Here is a 20,112-nt window from a genome sequence, read left to right as displayed (position 1 = left end):
CTTGAGAGCAGTCCCTGTTGGTGACACGCCCCTTTTCTGTCTCTCTGTTGAAATTTGTTTTATATTCCTTTTTTGTTTTTGAAAAGGATACAATTTTAGGTTTATCATGCAATTTTTATGGATAACGATCTCATGGGGAATATTTTCTTTTTCCGGTGAGGGTGGGCTTTGCAAAAAAATAATTGAGAAGCACTTGCTCAAGCCATACTTTATGACTTCACTTTGAGCGTTTTCTGAAAGGAACGCTTCCATATCAATGGAACAGCAGGGGCGTCCAAACGACGTGTTTTTAAAGATTCCGTCCTCCAACACACTTGATTTAAATAAGCGGCTCATCAGCTCGAATACTCAGGAGATGTGCTCACTTTTTTTCGGTCATTACTTCTGCAACTAAACTGCCGCAGAATTGAAAATGAGTAACCGAGGGAGGAGTCTCGTCGGAAACAAAGAGGCGGCGCCAATTTTGGGAAGTTACGGCAAACGATGGAAGCGTCAGCCTTTCAGAAAACGCGTGATGTTTCTCACGTCGTCCCATCCCGATGATTCATTGAAGAAAGGGCTACTCCGTATGAAGCTGAAACATTTCATCATGAAGCAGAAACGGCACATGTGTTTTATTGCCCTCCGGAAGTTACAAGAAGACATTCACAGAAGCAGACAAAAGGCGAAAGTTAAATTGCACAAGAAAAGACCGCAGGACTTGACAGTTCACAATGAGGCAACAAGAAATTGATAACGGTGTCACTTGCGATTTACACAACACACTTGCACTATATTGACAATCATTTTAGATTCATTCCCAGGTATATGTTATTGCAATTATTTCCAGACTGAGTAACGATTGTGATTTATCTCAAGAGTACGATAGATGGTGTCGATATCCACTAAGAGCTGACGTAAACATATCTTTAAGTGCGTACAAATTTCCGTCGGAACCGCGACAAAAACGTTTTGTTTGGCACTGGCAACTCCAAGTGAGCAGTTGTAAAAAATGTGTTTGTTAGTCCCAACCGAGTGCATTTCATTTTGAGCAAAAATTGAAATCCACATTGTCACTAAGCAGACCATCTAAAAACTCGAACCCACTTTCCCAATGTATTGAGCTTTAAACGGTTAAACGTACAAAAAACATGCAATTATTAATATGATGGTTCCGCAAAAGTTTGCCATGTGCCAGAGACAGGAATCATAAAGCCAAAGGAGAGTCTTTGGGGAAGAAGTTGAGCGCCTTTTCATTTGGCAGCCGGCGCCACGCTCACCGGCTCGGTCTGGACGCCGGCGTCTGTCGAATGACGTTTCTGACCCTGGAAATGAGCAAGATGTTCAGTACGAATCGGATAATTTTGTAACCAAAAGTGTCACGATCGCAGAGATGTCTTAATGTCAACCTTCATTGTTTTCTATTGCCACACATAACCAAATATTACCTGATATCTTGACTGCAAACAAGGGGGAAAACATTACAATATTAAAGGGACAATGTATAAGATTCTGACCGTTTTTCATTTAAAAGGAATACATTGATGGTTATAAATGTCAAAAAATTGCAAATAAATGTGTTCTTAATGACCAACAACATGTTTTATACATAATGGTAGGTCGAGTTATCATTTAATGACATTACATGGGGGGTGGCACTCTTCCAGAGGCTGCCATGTCTGTTATAGCTACAAACAATGGTAAATACAGTATCTCCAGGTCTCCAGGATGAAAAACGGTCTAAATCTTACAGAGTGTCCCTTTAATGCCAAACATAACCAAATATTATAACTATGAACTGAACAGGGGACAAAATAAATAACAGTGTTAGTGCAACACATGACCAAATATATTCTGACGATCGTGACATGGAAATAAATAGCATTAATGCATCTCTAGTATGTATATAATAAAATATTATATATATATATATATATATATATATATATATATATATATATATATATATATATATATATATATATATATATATATATATATATATATATATATATATATATATATATATATATATATACTGCTGAAATGAGTTAGCTGGTGAGTTGCAACTGCTGCTGCCCCCTGGTGGAGCAAATGGTACATGTGGTACAGGTTATCTCGGGGCCTGTGAAAAGAAGCTACAAAGGGAGCTATAATGTAAAAAATGCAGGTGTGGGAGCTATATTGAAACTACGAAGGGTTCACTTTTGGTGTCGTTACCAGATGTTTCAAAAAGAGCTGGATGGAGTTCCTCTTCTCTGACTTCCCGGCTGCATGTGTGGGAGTGTCGCTGGCCTTGGGGGCCACCGAGGCCACTTTGTCATCCGCGAGCACCTCGCATGCCTTTGGCGCCGCTTTGGGTTCCTCTTTGCTCTTGAGTGCCGGAGGCGCGTGGGCAGCGCTGGCCTTCTTGGGCTCGCTTGCCTGAAAGCGGAGAGGCACAGAATTGGGATGAAGAACTTTGCTTACAATGCTAAGAGATGCTTGAGATTTTTTTGCTGCACAATATATTTTTCCTTTTTTAGACAAAAAAAAAACAAGATGTGCTTTTATTCATGACATATTTCACCCACCGCAGCGGCAAGCTCCATCTTTTACAGGATGAAAACAATATACAATGAAGAGGTGCTCTTTGAATTTGTGCTTACTTTTGGCTTGAACAAGGAGAAGAAGGATGACTTTGCTGGGTTTTTCTTCTCTTGGTGAAGCGGAGCTTGAGGTTCTGGTCTGGCAGCAGACTCCACAGTCCCAGCTTGACAAGGATCCGCCTTCTTTCAAAAAAGACATAGAAATATCATAAGCATCACCAGCTTTTTTTTTTTTTTACAGCATTATAGTGGAAACCTATAGAGTGAAACAGGATGTTATAAGGAAAAGTTAAAGAACAGAACCAAATCCCAGCCAGAATAGAAAAGACACAACATGATCCCTTTTTTAATAAACATAACCCTTCAAATAATAATTATTATTCATGGAAGGTGCATGCAAGCATGTTTCCACGAGCTATTTAGCATGCTAGGAGAAGAATCACATGATATGCTGAGCGTGACGTCATCCGTTTTCCCAAAATAATGGCTAAAGCAAAGGTATGTCCTCTCTTCTATTTTTCATATTTTTCTAAACTAATTTGCCTCACTTGAATGCCTCCCTCGACCTCATGCAACCCCGTTGTCGCATATCAGAGTAAGACAACAATTTTTAAAAACAAATGTTTTTTTAGCAATATAAAAGTAAGTTTTGTCCTCTTGGCTAGCAGTAACAGCTAGCTAAACAGAGAGAACGCTAACATTAGCATAGATTGCCAAGCCGTTCCTGAGTAAATTGCTTTATTTGTTCATTAAAACACGTAATGTAAATTGTATTACTGATCTGTAAGCTGAACTAAACACTCTTATGATTGTTTTTTACCCATTATTGATGATTATGTAAAGGAAAATCAGAAAAGTGGTTTACTTTTCAAACATGTTGAAGCTCAAATATTGTCCAATTCTGGAATGACGCCTCCATATTTTCTGCTACTTTACCTTTTCCTCTACAAGCATCTCTGTTGGCTCTTCTGGTGCTTGCTTAGCTTCTTCAGCCTCATTAGCAAATACAAATGAAAAAAAAAATCAAAACAAAACTTTATTGCAGTACTTCTGGTAAATATTTACTTTCGGAATTACCTTAACCTCTATAAGGACTTGTGGCAGCTCCATCGCCGTTTCCTGAAGGGTGAATTTTGTTGTTGTTGTTGTTTTGTTAGACTTAACATGAATAGCTTCAAAGGTTTACCTGCTTTTCTACAATTGGATTTACTTGAGCTTCTACTGCTTGCAGTTGTGTCTCCTTGTTAGTCTGTAGCACATTGAAAGAATTCTTATGGAGAGTTGAGCATCATCGTGAATGCACAAACCTCTCTAGTCTGCCAGCAGTGGTATTATTGTTTTATTGTTATCAACGCTGTGTGAAACGTCCCCAATAAACATGTTTCTAGACAAGGAAATATCGTATGTAGGGATATGCAATATGAATTGAAGAAATAAAACCACTTGATGGTATATAATGTGATACGTTTTCACAAAACCAGGCTTATGTCTCAGAGTGAACATTGAGATATTTGTCTATTTTAATTATGCACTTAATTCCCTTTAAAATGATATCTAATAAACGGAGGTAGCTCAGAATTTGAAATGTGCAAGGTTGAAATCCCCGGTTTGATACAAAAAAAAAAGAAAAACACATTTAACATTTTGCCACATTTATCTTTTAGTGGTTCTACCAATCCCTTATTTTCTCACACTTGGATTACAATTTGAACCTTTTGGCTGCCATGGACAAGAATTCTTGTCTTTTTAAATACTTGCGTTGTGTGCCAATGGCGAGAATTCTTTTTTTTTTTTAATGAAACAGTAGCTGACACTCTTGACTAGTGCTTATTTCAATATTAAGCCAATTGAGCACTGTAGTGATGAACTATGACCGTTGGGTGGCAGTGTTGCTCACGTTAGGGAAGAAAGCCCTACATTCTACACATACATTACATACTTGTAATTCTTAGTAAGGAATCAAAAGCAATCTTTTAAATGATAGTATCCACATAGCACACAATATTCTGTCGGCCAAAGATGAGTGAAAATGCTAAAAATAGGCTGGCAGTCTTGGCGTTGCCTTTTTCCATAAGTAGGAATCGCAAAATGGACAACTCTGTCGAAAGTTTGTGTTTCAATAACTCAAAAAAATCTCTGTGACATCAGACTGCTTGTGTGAAAACATCTCATCATAATATCAATGGTCAATATAATCATTGTTCGATTAAGCCCCTGCTTCAGGTTCCTGGGATGAACCTGCAAAAAATAATGTGCCTGAAAATTAGGAAGGTGTTCCTTGAATGAAGTTCTTGATTCGCAAAGGAGCTCTGCAAAAAAAAAAACAGCTTTGCAGGATGGCCTTGCCAATCCACATGAACCTTTGCTCACTTTCGAATGCACGCAGCAAAGATGTTGCGCACAGGCTAGCCTTTTAGCATGACCAGAAACAAGTTGATGTTCAAGTCCCACAAAATGGATTCACTCGGGACATTCGGTCAAAATAATAATAAAAGCAGTGAGGTGTCGTGATGATGTACCTTGGGTCGAAAGAATTTGCTCAGAATGTCTTTGCTTGGCTTGGCTTTGGGGGATTCGGCACTTTTCGCAACAGCTTTGTTTTTTTCTTTGGAGGCGGTGGTTTTGGCCGCTTTGCCGCATGGCTCCACTTTGACTTCCACTTTGGGAAGTTCTGGAGGAGGAGGTGGCGGGATCAACATTCCCTTGGAGGCTGCAGGAGGATCAGACACTTGGGCAACCTCGGGAGAGAAAATTAGTTAGGAACCTGTCTGCCAGGTAAAGTTTTTTTCATAGATTTTTTTTTTTTTTTTTTGAGATAAGGGAGGAAGCCAGAGTACCCGCGCAAAACCCGCACAAGCACGGGGAGAACATGCATTCTCCACACACAGATGTACCAACTGAGATTGGATCCCCCGAGGCAGACATATGTACAAAGATGGTTCCCACTGAGGAACAAACGCTGGCGAGTGCCTGTGAATGTAGCAACACTTCTGATCTCCTCCAGGGTTCATTCAAGTTTGCCAGAGGTCTCCAGAAGGACAGTGCCCTTGTCACAAGGAAATGCTGAACACCTTGTGACCACAACAACAACATCTTGTGACATCTGGCGACCTTTTGCTGACCTCAAATGAACCCTGGAGGACATTTAAAATGCCGCTACCTTTGTGGACCTGCTCTTTGATATCTTCAAGGTCACCAGAGGGCGTCAGAAGGTTGCCAGATGTTGATCTTGTCGCAAGAAACTGCTGAACACGACGACAAGAGCAATATCTCGCCACCTCTGTGGACCTTGATGGAGACCAAAAGAGCTGCTACTTCTATGGACACTCGTCGGCGTATCCCCAGTAAGATTTTGATTCATGAAGCCATGTGATATCTCACTGAGGGGCGATCAAAAGAGCCGCTACCTTCGCAGGCACTCGCCAGCGTTCCCCACTCAGTGGGATAGTACAAATCACGCAGCAACAAAGTGGCCACTGCAGAGCAAGATTATTTGAATATTTATCCAGAGTTTGACAAAGAATCTTTTCCAAGAGGTTAAGCAAAGACCAACGCAGAGAGAGACAATGTGCTCACAGTGGCGGTGGGCGCTGGTGGCTGTTTCTCCCTCTGCTGCTGTTTGGCAACAAAAGAGGCAGCAGTTCAAAATTGCCAGTAGTCATCAAAACATTCAGTTGAGCAGCAATGAAAAGAAGGCTTGTCCGACTGGCTGAGTTACATCGACTGTATCGAGCACTGCTTTTATCCATTTTATTGTCACTGTCTTGTGCGAAGCTACTGTTTCCTTTTTTTAAGGAAAAAAACAAAATGTCATATTTGGGGATAGCTCGTCGTTTTACCGCACTTTAGCTCAATTTCACTTATTGTTCTTGTAACTGTGGTCATTGCGTGTTTGCAAAGGATTTTGGGAAAGACCAAGACTGCTTCATATGAGAAGGCATAAGCCCCAGAAATAAGAAAACCAGAAGACATATTTTCACAGCAGTCAAAGCAATTCACCTTTAAAAAAAACAAACAAATGTTGCTTTTGAAATGCTGAAGCGGTTTGTTTTGTAAACGTCTGAACAAGCGCAAAGAACGACTTGAATTCTTGCATAAGTACTCGGCTTCTCAGCCCGAAACCCATCTGAGCGTCAAAGCGTGACAATTGAAAGCAATGGTGTCAAACGTGTGGCCCTCGGGCCGGATCTGGCCCACAAGCGGTTTTTATCTGGCCCTCAAGATGATATTGGAAAGCATTAAAAAAAAAAAAAAAAAATAGGATCAATTCGCTTCATTAGTGTGCTGGCCATAATCAATAGACAAAAAACATCTTCCTTTTACTAGCAATGCCCATATGAGCATTGCAATTTTCAACCGGAAGTGACGACGTGTTGCCACGCTTGCTGATCGCGTCACTTGGAACGATACACTAGCATTCACACTAGCATTAGCATCTCGCTTGCTCAGCGCAGGTCAAATCATTCCATCACAGTGAAGAAATTCAAACTGTGACATTTGTCCATTACTAGACGTTCGGCCTGCTTCATGTTGTATTATAAACAACCTTTTCTTTCTTTTTTACTTTATTTTATCATTTGGACTATTGGGCACACCGTTTCATAAGTCTCAGCCTAAATGAGCGGGTCTATTTTTACAAATAATTCCGCATACAATTTAGGTCGTACCAAGTATATACCATGTGTTACTGTACATTAGGGAAAAAAAAAACACAGTACAGCAAGCAAGTTCAACTTTATTCATGTTCAGTTCTCCTTCTAAGATTGTAGTTTTGCTAATGTACTCATTTTTAAACAGTTATTAAGTATTTTTCGGACCATAAAGTGAAGGTAAATAGGAAGGAATTTGAATTAAAGACGAAAATTTTTGAGAAATTTCAAGTCTTTTAAGGGTGCTTTATAAGATTATAATACAATAAAATATATACCCTTAGGTGTGCTTTATAATAATATATAATATAATATAATAAATAATGATATTTAATAGAAATTGAATACATGGTAAAAAAAAATCATAAGCAAGAAACTTAAATCACCTAACCCTACGTTAACTTTAAAAAAATAAAAAGTCTTAAGACAGTGGACTCAAAAAAAGGTGCCTTGAGACACTGACATTACTCATGTCCTCGATTACTTTTCGGAAAACACAAAAATCTGTTTGTTGAGCCAATAATATTGCATCATGAAAGAGCACAAGCCATTTTCAGTTTTGAAGGGAATAATTTGTCAAAGATAATCCGTAAAAATAACAGATGGTGACTGGACAGTGATGACAAAAACAAATCATGAGAGGATGTCCTCTCAGATTTGATTGTTGTCATCTTATTTTTTGTGTTGTTGTGTCATGGTCACCTGATCCTTTGGGACTTCAGGAGCTTCCTTTTTGGATGTTTTAGTGGGAGTCATCTGCCGCACAAGGGAAGGGACAGACACCGTTAAATTCTGTCATGGGAAAAAAAAACACACAAAATAGAATAATAGGAGGCCCGGGTGTTGCATTATTAACCCATCCAATCCCAAAGATGGATTTTTACATGCTTTTTTTCATTAATTCCCACGTATTTATTTATGTATGGATTTATTTACTCATTTTCTTTAATTCAAATGTTTGACGAAAGGAAGGTATATATATATATATATATATATATATATATATATATATATATATATATATATATATATATATATATATATATATATATGAACTACCGAGGTACATTGTAAGAGTAGGAAAGTAAGAATAAACTAAGTGTTGGTGGCTGTGAGAGTGTCAGCCATTGTGCTGCGGCGATGGCGGAGGCCTGCCCCGGCTTTATCTTGACCACTGTCGACTTCCAGCTGCACAGGCCTCCCTTGTGAGCTCACAGCATGGCGCCCACAATGGGCCGCCACATTCCCGCATGTTCTGAGCCTTGATTAGCACTGGAACTCTTTAAAACGCCACAGCGCCATGAAGAGGGAACACAATGGCGGCCTGTTAATGCGTCAGGGTGCAATTTGTGATGGATAGCTTTCCTGCTGCTGTGACAAGGTCATCCAAAAAGTTATTCATTTTAAAAACCCGCTATAAATTTCAGACACTTGAAACATCAACTTTTTTGTTATATACTGTGTTATAAGCCCCCCCCCTTTAGCTTCATTTTGGTTGAATTTTACAAAAACACAAGTATAAGTCTAACCCCGATTTTAGATCATGTATGTCCAGTGGTGCGTGTTTTTAAAATGCTACGTTTCAAGGCATTTCTACATCGTATGTCGAGTAATCAGAATTTATTGTCCTGTTGCGCTTGTGGGGGCAGTGGGAGCGGAGGAAACGAGACACGACGGCAATGCGATGTACGCGTGCGCATAGGCGCAAATGCTGAAACTAATGTCGCAACAACAAAAGGATTTGAAGTTTCAATGGATTAATGCACCGGTGTCAAACTCAAGGCCCGGGGGCCAGATCCGGCCCTCCACATCAATTTATGTGGGGGAAAAAAATGATCTGTTTTCAGTTATGCAGTTCTAAGTCGACCCTCCTAATATGGGGGTTGAAAATAAGGAAAAAATAAACTCGACTTGCGCTCGGAGAAATACTGTAATCATAGATCTAGTAATCGCTAATTATATTACATGGGGTGAGCCGCTCCGACAGGAGGCCGCCATTTTTCACTGCCATCTTTTAGCTACAGAAAACCCAAGGGGAAAAACTTTGTGAACCTAACTCAAATGCATTTTGTGCGCAATAGAACAGATTTCAGGTTCGAATGCCAATCGCAAATAAAATAGGAAGAAGAAGGGGGGAAAAAAGGTTTGTATACTGATCGTAAATAGAAAGACGAGAAGAGGAAAGTAGCGACACTGAGCATGAGCAACGCTTTGGAAGTTTGGATGAGCGCAGTTATTCTGCACATTTGAAGTCACTCGCCGCACACAAAAGAAAACACGAAAATATTTCGAGAAACGAGAATTTACCCTGCCGAAATAAAACGTTGGTTTTCGTTAAAATTCGACATGGAGTGGCATCTCATCGTGAAGTAAGGTAATGTAGCGATTATGAAGCAAACATACTTGGGTGTCTCAGAGAGCCCATGCTGCGCGAGCCTACGACCAATTACTTCAGTGAGACCGATTGCAAGAGAGCGAGACAATTGCAGACAATTACTTCCCACTGTGATATATGGCCACTTATTTTTTCCAAACACAACAAGGATATGTAAGGGGCATATTCTTTTGGTTGCCAGGCTTTATCATTTCTATAAGCAAACGCAAATGCGCTCTTAGCAATCAAGCCATCCAGGCACATGAGGGTTAAACCTCGTGAGATATTTTGACCGTTTTTCTGACGTTCTCTTTTTTTTCTGGCAGTATTTTAGCCAATGACAACACAATCCTGGTAATGCGATAACTGAGAAGTCATGCCAATTTGAATTTTGACACCATCTGGATGAAATTTCAGCTCCCTAGTCTTCTTTCAATGATCAAAAGATTTCAAGATCAAAGGAATGGACAAAATCCCACACAGGAGTTCAACAAACAAGCAATTATTTGGTTGAGCTGGGCAACTAAAAGCAACTTGAAGCAACGCTTTATGAAAATCTCCAATTAGTTCGGTCCGGCGATTGAAGAGAAGCAACACGACCATATCCCAAACCCAAATGACCATGTTTTCGCAGTTTACATTCCAAATGAGTCACTTACTAAATTTTTGAAGAAGTTCATAACTGGACTCTCTTCTGGGTTAGTCTCCTGTTGCGTAGGTGGACTGTTGTCAATTTGTTCCCGAGTGCCAGCGTCCGCTTCCGTCAGTGCCTCTGGCTTTTGGTTAGCTGTCTCCTAAGCAGCATAGCACACAGTTAGCCTTTTGAGGGTTAGCCAGTAGTGAAGCGGCATCTTGAGACGGGAGCACAATTCCAACCGTGCCTCTGCCTACTCTGCGCATCGCAAACAATAAGCCTTTTATCAACGTGCATGTCCTCCCCCCTCACTCATTAATATTCCAGTATGTTGGACGCTCATCCCTCAAGAATTGTTGGAAACTCCAAATCTCTTGCTAATGACGAGGCTCTCTTTGATTTCATGAGAAAAATGACTGCAGGAATTTGGCGCGGAACGGACCTCCGTTTTGAACATCAATTTAGTCTGTAGAAAGTATATGTTTTTGCGACATTGAAGGCAAATTCCAGTCTTCCACCAACTACGTTAACATGTTAAATGTCACCTATAATTTAGACTAGTACTGGGCTGGGCAAACATTTTGACTTGAGGGCCACAAAGTGTGCTATATCTTGAGCAGTAGTTTGTCACGCAAGGCATGATGGGTAACCCCGGATTGCGTTGCACCGCCTTATGTTACGACTTTGTGCTATGCTAGTAAATCGTTAACACTGCGTCGTAGTCTAGAGTATCATCTTTATATCAAGTAACAAAGAAGCGTGAAAGGTAGAACAAAAACGCTTCTAAAATTTGATAAAATGTCGGAGCAGGAGCAGAAGGATGGTGTTTTTTGATAATCCACGTCATTAGAGAAAAAATGCGGGATAGCTAGAAAACGTGCTTTAATTTCAATAGAAAATCAACTAAATCATTATGACTGTGTTTTTCCAGTCCTATTTTTTGAAATGGCTCTAGAACAACTGAAAATTAAATGACCAATTGCTAGGAGTTACTATTTTAAAGCAATGATCGTTGCGCTATCCTTCAGGATATTAATATTATCACTGTCCTCCTGACTGATAATTTCTTCATGTTCGAGAGGCCGTATTAAAAAGTTTAATGGGCCGCAGATGGCCCAAGGCCGTAGTTTGCTCAAACCTGATCTAATAGATTGTTTCATTCTTGTGAAGATTCGACCGATATTTTATTAAAGTTATTAGGTTTTTGTTGCTGTTTTTTTTTGTTTGTTTTTTGGGGTGGAGGGTGTGAACACAAAAATCCAAATGAACGAAAGGAAAAAAAACAAAGCGCAAGTGAAAAAAAAAAAAGAGGTGCAAGTGGACCTGGCAGCACCCTTCTTTGGTGATTCAATGCGCGTGAGCCTCCATAAAGCGCATATTGTGTAGAAAGTGCTACATAAACGCACGCACCACCACGTTCAAAACCGGGCTCCGATTGGTTCGCATGCTAGCCAGCTAGCTCTCATTCGCAACGGTGCGGCCGACCACTCAAGCGTCGGTTCCTTTCCATGGCGCCGCCGTTAACGTTGACCTGTCTCTTCAGATTCAAGTACCAGACGTATCGTCCTTCGGAGGTTATTGTCTTGGCTACTTCTTCACCATCAGCCTCCTGTCCAGGAATTCTTTTGAATTCCGCCTCGGTGAACGACATTCTCGGTAGGTGCCGACTCTCTTGTTGTTGTATGATATATTTTGAACGTTGCAAAGCACTTTTGAGCATCTTGAAACCGCTATATAGGTTTGAGGCATCATTGGATGCTGCGACTAAAGATAATGAGTCTGAAGTTCAACTCATTTTTCTTCAACGTTTTCTAATGTTATAGTTGTTCTGATTATGAGAGATTACTTAGAATCACAGGAGGAAATTCACACAGGTCGAAACCATGGCCAGAGATTCAAACCTGGGATTCCAATCTCGATCCCAAGAGAAGTCTTCTTGGCAACACGGGTTAGAAGTTTACCAGTATGCAGACCTGAAAAAAGTTCCAAATGCGAAGCGTGTGGCTTGCAAAGAGAATTTTTCTACTCGTTTTATTGTCACCATTACCACACATTATATGTTTGAAAATACGTACAGTTGCCTTGACCATCAAAATGTAGCCGCATTCGCGTCTACGAGCTGTACACAAGAATAAAATGTGATGTTTTCACAAAATCAGGATTATGTCTCAGAAAACAAAAAGCTGTTTATATATTCTAATTCTACACTTAATTCTCTTTATGCTGATATATAGTAGTGTACATGGTGGTGGCGCTAAAATTGACGTGGTTACAGCAATTTGAATGTTGTCAAGTTGAAATCGCCTTTCAAGATTTGGCACATTCATCTGTCAACGGTGTATGTCAACTAATTCCTTATTTTCATACACTTCTATTACAATTTGAAACTTTTGACTGCCGGTAAATGAAAGTGAAGACCTTAAGGAGATTGTTCATGTAGAAATCGCACAACGGACATCTGTGATTAAAATTTGTATTTTGGTCAATAACTCCAACTGATCTCCGCAACATAAGCCTGCTTTTGTGAAAACGCATCACAAATAATGAAGACAGATGATTTTGTATTTCACGTCTACTCTTCTAATGAAGCAACCTGAATGGTAACCTTGATTTTGTGACCCGATGAAGAAATGTCAAAAGCTTCGAGTCTGTACGATGATTCCTCAACAACAGACGTACATGAAGACTTGAGCCTCACAAGTAAAGCTTCCATGAGCTTCTGGTTTTGCCAACCTTCAGTAGGCCTACTTTCTGTCGTGTCCACATTTGACGCCGCCCCTGAATTCATCTCTGGTGCTTCATCTGCATCCCGTGAAGTCGTTTGCCCCACAGGCATCCCAAAGACAGTCTGAAAGCACGTCGAAGCAGCTAAGCGAGTATCACTTTTGTTCAATTCATTGGTCGCTTCTTCAGCAACTTCAATCGTCTTAAGAATCGTAGGTTGATGCTCAGGAAGGCTTATGCTCACATCTGAAGGATCGCCAGAAATGAGAGGAGCTTGTAACAGTTCCACATCAATTGAGGACGGAGACTCTTCGACATCACCTTCCTGGTTTGGATTTTCCTCAGTTTGGACAACGCTCTTTTCTTCTGGTTCTTGGTGGACTGGGCTACGAGAATTCAGCTCCTCCTGTGTTAATGAATTTGTCAGCAAATCACAACATTCTGCATATGTGGTTTGACCAACTTGAAGGTTGTCCGTTCCTTCAACAAAAGGCTCTTTATCGCTCGCTCCTTGATCCTTACACGACCTTTCATTTTCTTCTTTGATCACATCTGAGATTTTGGAGTTTTCTGAACAGCCTTCAGCTTGTGCTGAAGCTTGTAGAGATGATTCAGAGACTTCAGCTTCAGAAGATGTTTGCTCAAAATGTCTTCCGTCTTTTTCAGGGATGATCATCTTCTCTACAGTTGCCTGAGGGTTTTCTAGGATTTCACAACACGTTCGAAAACAATCGACCACTTCCGAAGAATCTTCAGGTGTAATTTCGGCTTCATGTTTCATCGTTTCACAAAGTCTCCGCAGGTCCACTCCACTTTTTAGTCGAGTAATATTTTCGGGGTGAATCTCATCTTCAGCATCTTTTACAATTGTCTTGCAAATTGCAGCAGCTTCTGCCACAGCCTTTACAGGTGCTTCACAAGATGATTCGAGGACAGGTGGATTGTCCTTATCTTTGACAACCTCCCTTTTTACCTGTGAACATTTATCAGTGTAATCTTGGGCACGAGTGAAATTCTTCTCCTCCGTTGTCTCTGAGAATTCAGTGAAGAGTTGCGAACAGAACCTCGATTTCACAAACGCTTTGGCAACAGATGGGAGTTGTTTGTGAAGTGGCTCTTCATGAAGTATTTCTCGCACTCCATCGCTTTCCTTGTGTGTAGGTCCATCAAAGTGTTTGTCAAGTTTAGTGGGGACACTGGTCTTCTCAGAAGCTTGTTTTGCCATTGCGGGAATTTTAATGTGTAGTTGTGAGCGATATGCCGCAGCTTCCGCAGATGCTTTGGTGTCCTCACACTTAGAAGATGATTCTCGGGTAGGTATGTCTTCATTACTGGTTCCGAGGACTGCCTTGGTTTCCTGTGTAGATTTTCCAGAGATAATCTTGTCAATCTTGGCAATAATTGGTTCCACAATGGGTGGCAAATCTTCAGTTATGCCTTCTCGCTTTGAAGACAGGGACACAAAGTTGACCGCGTTGGTAACTTGTTCCAGGTGGTTACCACCGATTGGTACATCTGTGAAACCTATCTTGGACATGGGCTCCTCAGTGGTTAGAGCAACAGTTTCCTCAGGTGTCTCACCGGCATTGCTGGTCCCATCAGCAGGAATGGCGGATAATGCTTTTGTTTCAGGTGCCAATGTCCAAACATCTGCTTTTGGTGAAGATTCATCCAAATTATCTTCAGGAAATTCATCAATGGTTGAGAGTTCCTTGCACCAAGCAGTACGCCTTTCTGAAGAGTCCTCAAGCGGTAAATCACCTTGAGCAGTATTAAGACCTTTATCAGAGCTTGTCTCTGTTCTCTCAAGAATGAAATGGTGCGTCTCCTCTGAAATAGTTTCCATCCTTGATCTTAGAGACTCTGGTATTTCGTTTCTTTCCTTGATGACTCTGGGCTCAGCAGTCCTACTCAGAAACCTTTCATCAGTTGAGCCTCCTTCTGCATCATGAAGCTGAGACGTGGTGACCTTCTCAGCTATTACATTGATGGAGTCTTCTGGTTTACATGCCACTATGCTTTCTGGATCAATTTCACATTCTCCAGTCACCGCCACCCTCTCCGCTCTAAACACAATATCCTCGTCTGTGACATGGACAGTTGTTTCTCCAATGGGGATTCCTGCTGCCTGGTTGTCGGATGCTTCTTCTTCTACGTTCTCTTCAACAGCCCCCTCTGCAATCATGATATCAGATTCACTGGTTTTTTTCACTCCATCTGTTTCGCCGACATCTTCCGCCGGGATCTTGGTAGTCAACGCTTCCTCGGTGTCATCTCCGGTTTGCGTCGAAGTATCCGCTTCTGTGATTTTGTCTGTCTGAGTGGACGATTCCGCCTGGTGATGTAGATTATCCGGCTCCTCTTTGGTTGCAGGTGTGGGGACCGCAACCTCTCTGCTTGAACTGGATTCCTTCATCGTGAAAACCAAGATTCACATTTAGAATCACACTTTGGTCTTTTACTCTGGGACAGACAGTAACCTTGTGTATGAGCAGGATGTATGTAATTGATGCGTAAATTGCAAACGTGCGGCATTGTTGTTGATGAGAAAAAACACAGATCAGGTCAATAAAATTCAAACCCTTGGCTGTTGTAAATTTATGTCCAGAAAACAATAGTTATCCACAGTTTTTTAAAATAATTCCTTACAGGTGACTTATGAAGGGCTGGTGTCTCTTGTTTATACATATTTAAAAAAAATAACTAATCATTTCTAATACAAATATTAACTGATTATTTGCTACACTTTTAAATGTAATACTGTCTATAATGCTCAACCATGTACTGTACATTGCTGCTCATGTCATTACCACGCGTGTATATACGGGAAGTTTAGTTATTCTTCTGTGTTAATGTTCTAGATTGCTTTACATTTATAGTAATCCCTTCCGACTTCGTGCCGCACCTATGTGAGCATTGCAGATTGTTTTTTCATAAAATAAACAAATAAAAGCTATATTGCAGCAGGTATGTGTTGAATGTTCCCTGCATGCCAGGTAGAGGAGTTAATTGTAAATCACATGCCACGGGCACTCCTCAGTCGTTGAACTTTGCAGTACACATATTTACTTATTTTACTAATTTACTTATTACTAATTTTAAATGGTCAAACTTTATACGTTAACTGTACTGTTATCCCTTCCCAGTTCCATCCCGTGGCTGTAGTCTGGATCACTTTATTATCATTTAGTGATTTTATTTTTTGGGTCAAACGGTTCAGCTGGTGAAAAATGTTTGTAGTTTAAATAGGGACTGACCTTTACATTGATCATTTTATTTTGATGCACTTAGAATTAATGTTTCAAACTAACCTGTAACCTTCAAACCTTGTATAAGTTCATTTATGTTCCTTCTTTTGTTGCTTTTAAAAAGTATACAAGTTTAGGTATACAATTTTTATAGATAATAATCTTATTTAAAGTCACTGCATCATGGGGGGGGTTCTTGCATAATGTTTTCTCTTTCCTGAGGGGGCTTTGCAAAAAATAACTGAGAAGCTCTCACATAGTCAAACTGGCCATTTTGTTTGCAACGTTAGTAGTACAATGCACATTGTACAAATTTTACACGGAGCAGTTCTTTAAAAATAATGGTTTATTCTCTTTTAACAGCTTAGTTTGTTATTACATTTGCATCTCTGAGAGAATGCTAGTTTGGGTATATTGTATGTCATCTGTGTGTAACACATCCAACAATAAAGTAACGTGACGTGAAATTCGAACCCTTTCCGGGAAGAACAAGAACATTTTTATCGCCCAGGTTCAAAACAATTTCTGAAACCCTAAGCCTGATCACAGAAAACGACATCATACTTACCAGCTGTGGAAGACTTGCATTTGATTCAATATTCTCTCCGGTCCCTTCTTCTGCGACCTGCTCTGCGTCAACTGGTGCCTCTAATTCTGCTTTCTTTTTGAATATTTGACCAAACAGTGGCACTTTGCCTTCGTGTTTCTCAGCCTCTTTCGTTTGGGGGGCGGCGGCCGTCTTTTGGGGAACAACTTCGCTTTCTTCATGCCCGCTGTCGGAGTCCACCATCGCATAGTCAGATTCCGTGGCAGAATCAAATGCTTCCCCCTGGCTGTTTTGCTGATCTGGGGTCAAACTGTTCACTAAAAAAAGAGAAGAAAAAAAACGCCGTGATGCATCCATCCAGTAATTAGTCATGTCCGTCTGTCCATCCATCCATCCATCCATCCATCCATCCATCCGTCCATCCATCGGTTCCTTACGCTGCAAAAAGTCCATTTTAATCAAAGAAAATGCTTATAATAAAAACATGTCTTCAAACTGTATTTTTTGTCTAAAAAGGAAAATATCTCGTGAAACATAACATAACAAGACTGCTCATTTCAAGAAATTAAATCTAGCAATTTCTTAATAAGCAGCAGTGAAATCTTAATAAGCAAATGCGAGATTTCTTTAATGACTTTCCATATAAATAAAAGCATTTGTAAAGTCACAAAATACTTTGACCTTCCTGACTTGGGTTACGGATCATGACTACTAAAAGAGACAATGATTTTGACTAAAGGAAAAGAAAGTTACATAGTTTTGGAGCAAAAGAAGGAAAAAAAGGCAGTATTAAAAAAAAAATTCTCCTCAAGCACTTTTGTAGAATTTATCATAACAAAAGCATTCTTTTTTTTATTTTTTGCTTCACAAAACAAGAATATACTTCATATAAGCATGTTTTACTTTTTCAAGTTGACTTTGATTTGATTTTGCAAGCATTCCGATTTGTTTTATTCTTATTAATATGGTTAAAAAAAACATTTTTTCAGCTTATGATAACAAATATTGCACCCAGCAAAAAAAGGCGGCTCGAGCTCCATGAAGTAAACATGGGCTGGTCTACCCTAGAACATGAGATTAGCGCGATCATCAGTGTCAACATCCTCTCACTGGGCAATTCTCTGGGCCGGGACGCTCAGTGCACCATGACAAATTAAATAGTCCGTTTTCGAGACGACGCCTATAGTTCACAAAAGAGCCTGCGAGCCTGCAAGAAACTCTCACTGTTTACTCAGCGTTCAAAAGTCCAAAGGATCCATTCATTCTGGCCATGCAAGGATGATTCTGTTTACTGCTGAAAGATACGGCACATACTGTGTTTTGATCGTTTGAAATGCGAGGCGGACGCAAGTGTCACGTCCAGGTGTTTCTTGTTGCCTCGTCAGTTGCCTCTGGTTTCTTTTTGTCCTCGTTGCTGCTGCTGTTGTTTGTTTGCTGTTAGCTTAGCCAGGTCATAGCTAATAACAAATGCAAAGAAAACCTTGCCTTTGTTGTGAGCTTCTTCATTTGGACTTTTGGTCATGCCTAGATTGTTTAATTTCCTTGTTTTGTGAAGGTTGTTTTTTTAGACCAGCGCTTCTCAATTGTTTGTGGCAAAGACACCCCAGAATAAAAAAAACCCTCGCACTTGCCAGGGTTACAATAAAAAAGATTATCTATGAAAGTGCTATAAGTATGCCTAAAATCTAATATTTTTTCACATCACCAAAAAGAAAAGGCAATATAGATCAATTAATGCCTCATCTATATATACTTTAGATGAGATTGAGATATATATTTATTCTTACAATTGGTACCATTGACATTCCCAATGTAAATAAAATAAAAATAAAACAAACTCACCACTGAATCCATTGGATGTGATGTTTACTGCCAGGCCATTCAGTCCCCCATTTTTATCACATTGATTGTTCTACAAACACATGGTATATGAAACAATGATAGGTAGAAAAAAAATCCACAACAAAACAATCATTTTGTCAACCTTCAGTACAAAGGGATACATTTTAGGGGTGCGCTCAAATAAATGAGCGAAAAATTGCCTTAATATTTGATTTAACAAGCCCATGTTGTTTCTGTGATTTTTTACCTTGCTTGGATCTTTGTTCTTTGAATGCTCATTCCCCATACTTAAGAGAGAAAGATGCAGGTTTACTAGAGCCAAGGGAAATAGAGTATATGGTGTAATTAACTCTCGCACTTGGCCATTAAGTAACCCGAATCACTTGTCTTACCCGAGCTGCACTTCAGGTCAAAGAAAATGAGGTCCAACTGTGTGTGGAGAGACACCCTGTCTATTGGGCTGGACTGGCCGCTCAGGTCCCACTGCGCTTAGCGCTATGCTTGACAGGCCATTATAAGTGCGCTCGCAGATGGGTGGGACTGTTTTCAAGTCATCGATCCCAATTCCTGCCCTACAAGGAAGGGCCCAAGGACGGACAATAGCGCATGATTAGTTCAAGCTGACTCCTCTGGGAACCGTCTTCAGGGACAGTCACCAAAGCAGCAGGATGTGTGTGGAGGATGTGTACGTGGCACGCCACGGCGTGATTCACGCTCTCCTCGTTCGGACCCATTTTCTTACTTACGAGCTGTGAGAAAGATGGGTCAGCATCTCCATATTCCAGGGCAACTTAGGCACCGCCATTTCTCAAAACCGAAACGAGACACGCTGCAAAAAGTGTGGGATCAAAAACCAGGGAAAAAAATCAATGGGGATGTTTTTTTTAATTCTATATTTATCAAATGATCAGGATCATCATCAGGCTTCTGCTGAGCTTGCTGATGACCTGATCATTTGAATCAGGTGTGTCGGGGAAAGAAACGTGGAAAACATGCAGGCCCTCGAGGACCGACTTTGGAGACGCCTGAACTAAAGGACTAAATTGTGCAAATGCCATGCGCTGTGATTTTTTGTTTATCGCTATTTTTTACTCAACCGTTCTCCCCGTCATAACTGTTTTGTTTGTAGCCTATCAGCCATACTAAGGTTTGCTTTTTTTAACTTTTTGATCCAGCTCACCACTAATCACCTGATTGACATTCCAGTTGTTGTCTTCTTTTTTCTTTAATTAGGATTCCAGTTGCACATAACCAAAACTGACATGCGGCTTAAAATATCTAATGCGACATCATTCGGTTTCAAAGCCAAGATGTTTTGGTCTCGTCAAGAGCTGGTAGCGTCTCTTTTTGATCAGGGCTCATCAAAAAGACAGAGAGCGCTCTGTGATGAGATCATCTGCCACTTTGTCCTGTTAAAGAGCACACAGTGTACCAATACGTCAATACTGCAAACCTTTCAGCTGTCACAGAACACATCAGCTCATCAACTGCTTTCCTCATTTTATCACTCCTTGTTGTGTGTGGACT

General features: G+C 40.3%; 1 protein-coding gene across 8 annotated transcripts; it reads right to left on the bottom strand.

The window, feature by feature from the left end:
* Positions 1-590: 590 nt before the first annotated feature.
* bcas1 (brain enriched myelin associated protein 1) lies at positions 591-19,147 on the bottom strand. 8 transcript variants are annotated; one of them, XM_088408631.1, is made up of 14 exons: positions 18,978-19,147; positions 18,833-18,897; positions 18,586-18,655; positions 16,765-17,060; positions 10,250-10,384; positions 7,919-8,008; positions 6,144-6,182; positions 5,087-5,305; positions 3,754-3,816; positions 3,645-3,686; positions 3,504-3,560; positions 2,628-2,750; positions 2,200-2,403; positions 591-1,304 (listed from the first exon to the last, which is right to left on the bottom strand). In XM_088408631.1, exons 2-14 carry the CDS (start codon positions 18,869-18,871, stop codon positions 1,233-1,235), a joined length of 1,449 nt encoding a protein of 482 aa, XP_088264757.1. In that variant the 5' UTR covers positions 18,872-18,897; positions 18,978-19,147; the 3' UTR covers positions 591-1,232. The 8 variants fall into 8 exon arrangements, with proteins under 8 accessions (XP_088264757.1, XP_088264758.1, XP_088264759.1 ...); XM_088408632.1 differs by having other exon boundaries at positions 2,628-2,747; positions 18,978-19,142; XM_088408633.1 differs by having other exon boundaries at positions 7,919-7,972; positions 18,978-19,142.
* Positions 19,148-20,112: the final 965 nt, after the last annotated feature.

The sequence above is a fragment of the Hippichthys cyanospilos genome, chromosome 2 (genome assembly GCF_059441005.1).
Source record: "Hippichthys cyanospilos isolate Australia breed blue-spotted pipefish chromosome 2, RoL_Hcya_1.0, whole genome shotgun sequence".
NCBI classification, from domain to species: Eukaryota; Metazoa; Chordata; class Actinopteri; order Syngnathiformes; family Syngnathidae; genus Hippichthys; species Hippichthys cyanospilos.
This window is presented reverse-complemented; position numbering and strand designations above follow the sequence as displayed.

Bases quoted from the DNA above. Each gene is read 5' to 3' on its own strand.
- bcas1 (XM_088408631.1), bottom strand. From the start codon at position 18,871: ATGGGGAATGAGCATTCAAAGAACAAAGATCCAAGCAAG. The intron at 6,183-7,918 runs GTGACCATGACA...GTTGCCAAACAG, and splicing joins CTGAAGTCCCAAAGGATCAG to CAGCAGAGGGAGAAACAGCC. The intron at 2,404-2,627 runs GTAAGCACAAAT...CTCCGCTTTCAG, and splicing joins TCTCCTTGTTCAAGCCAAAA to GCAAGCGAGCCCAAGAAGGC.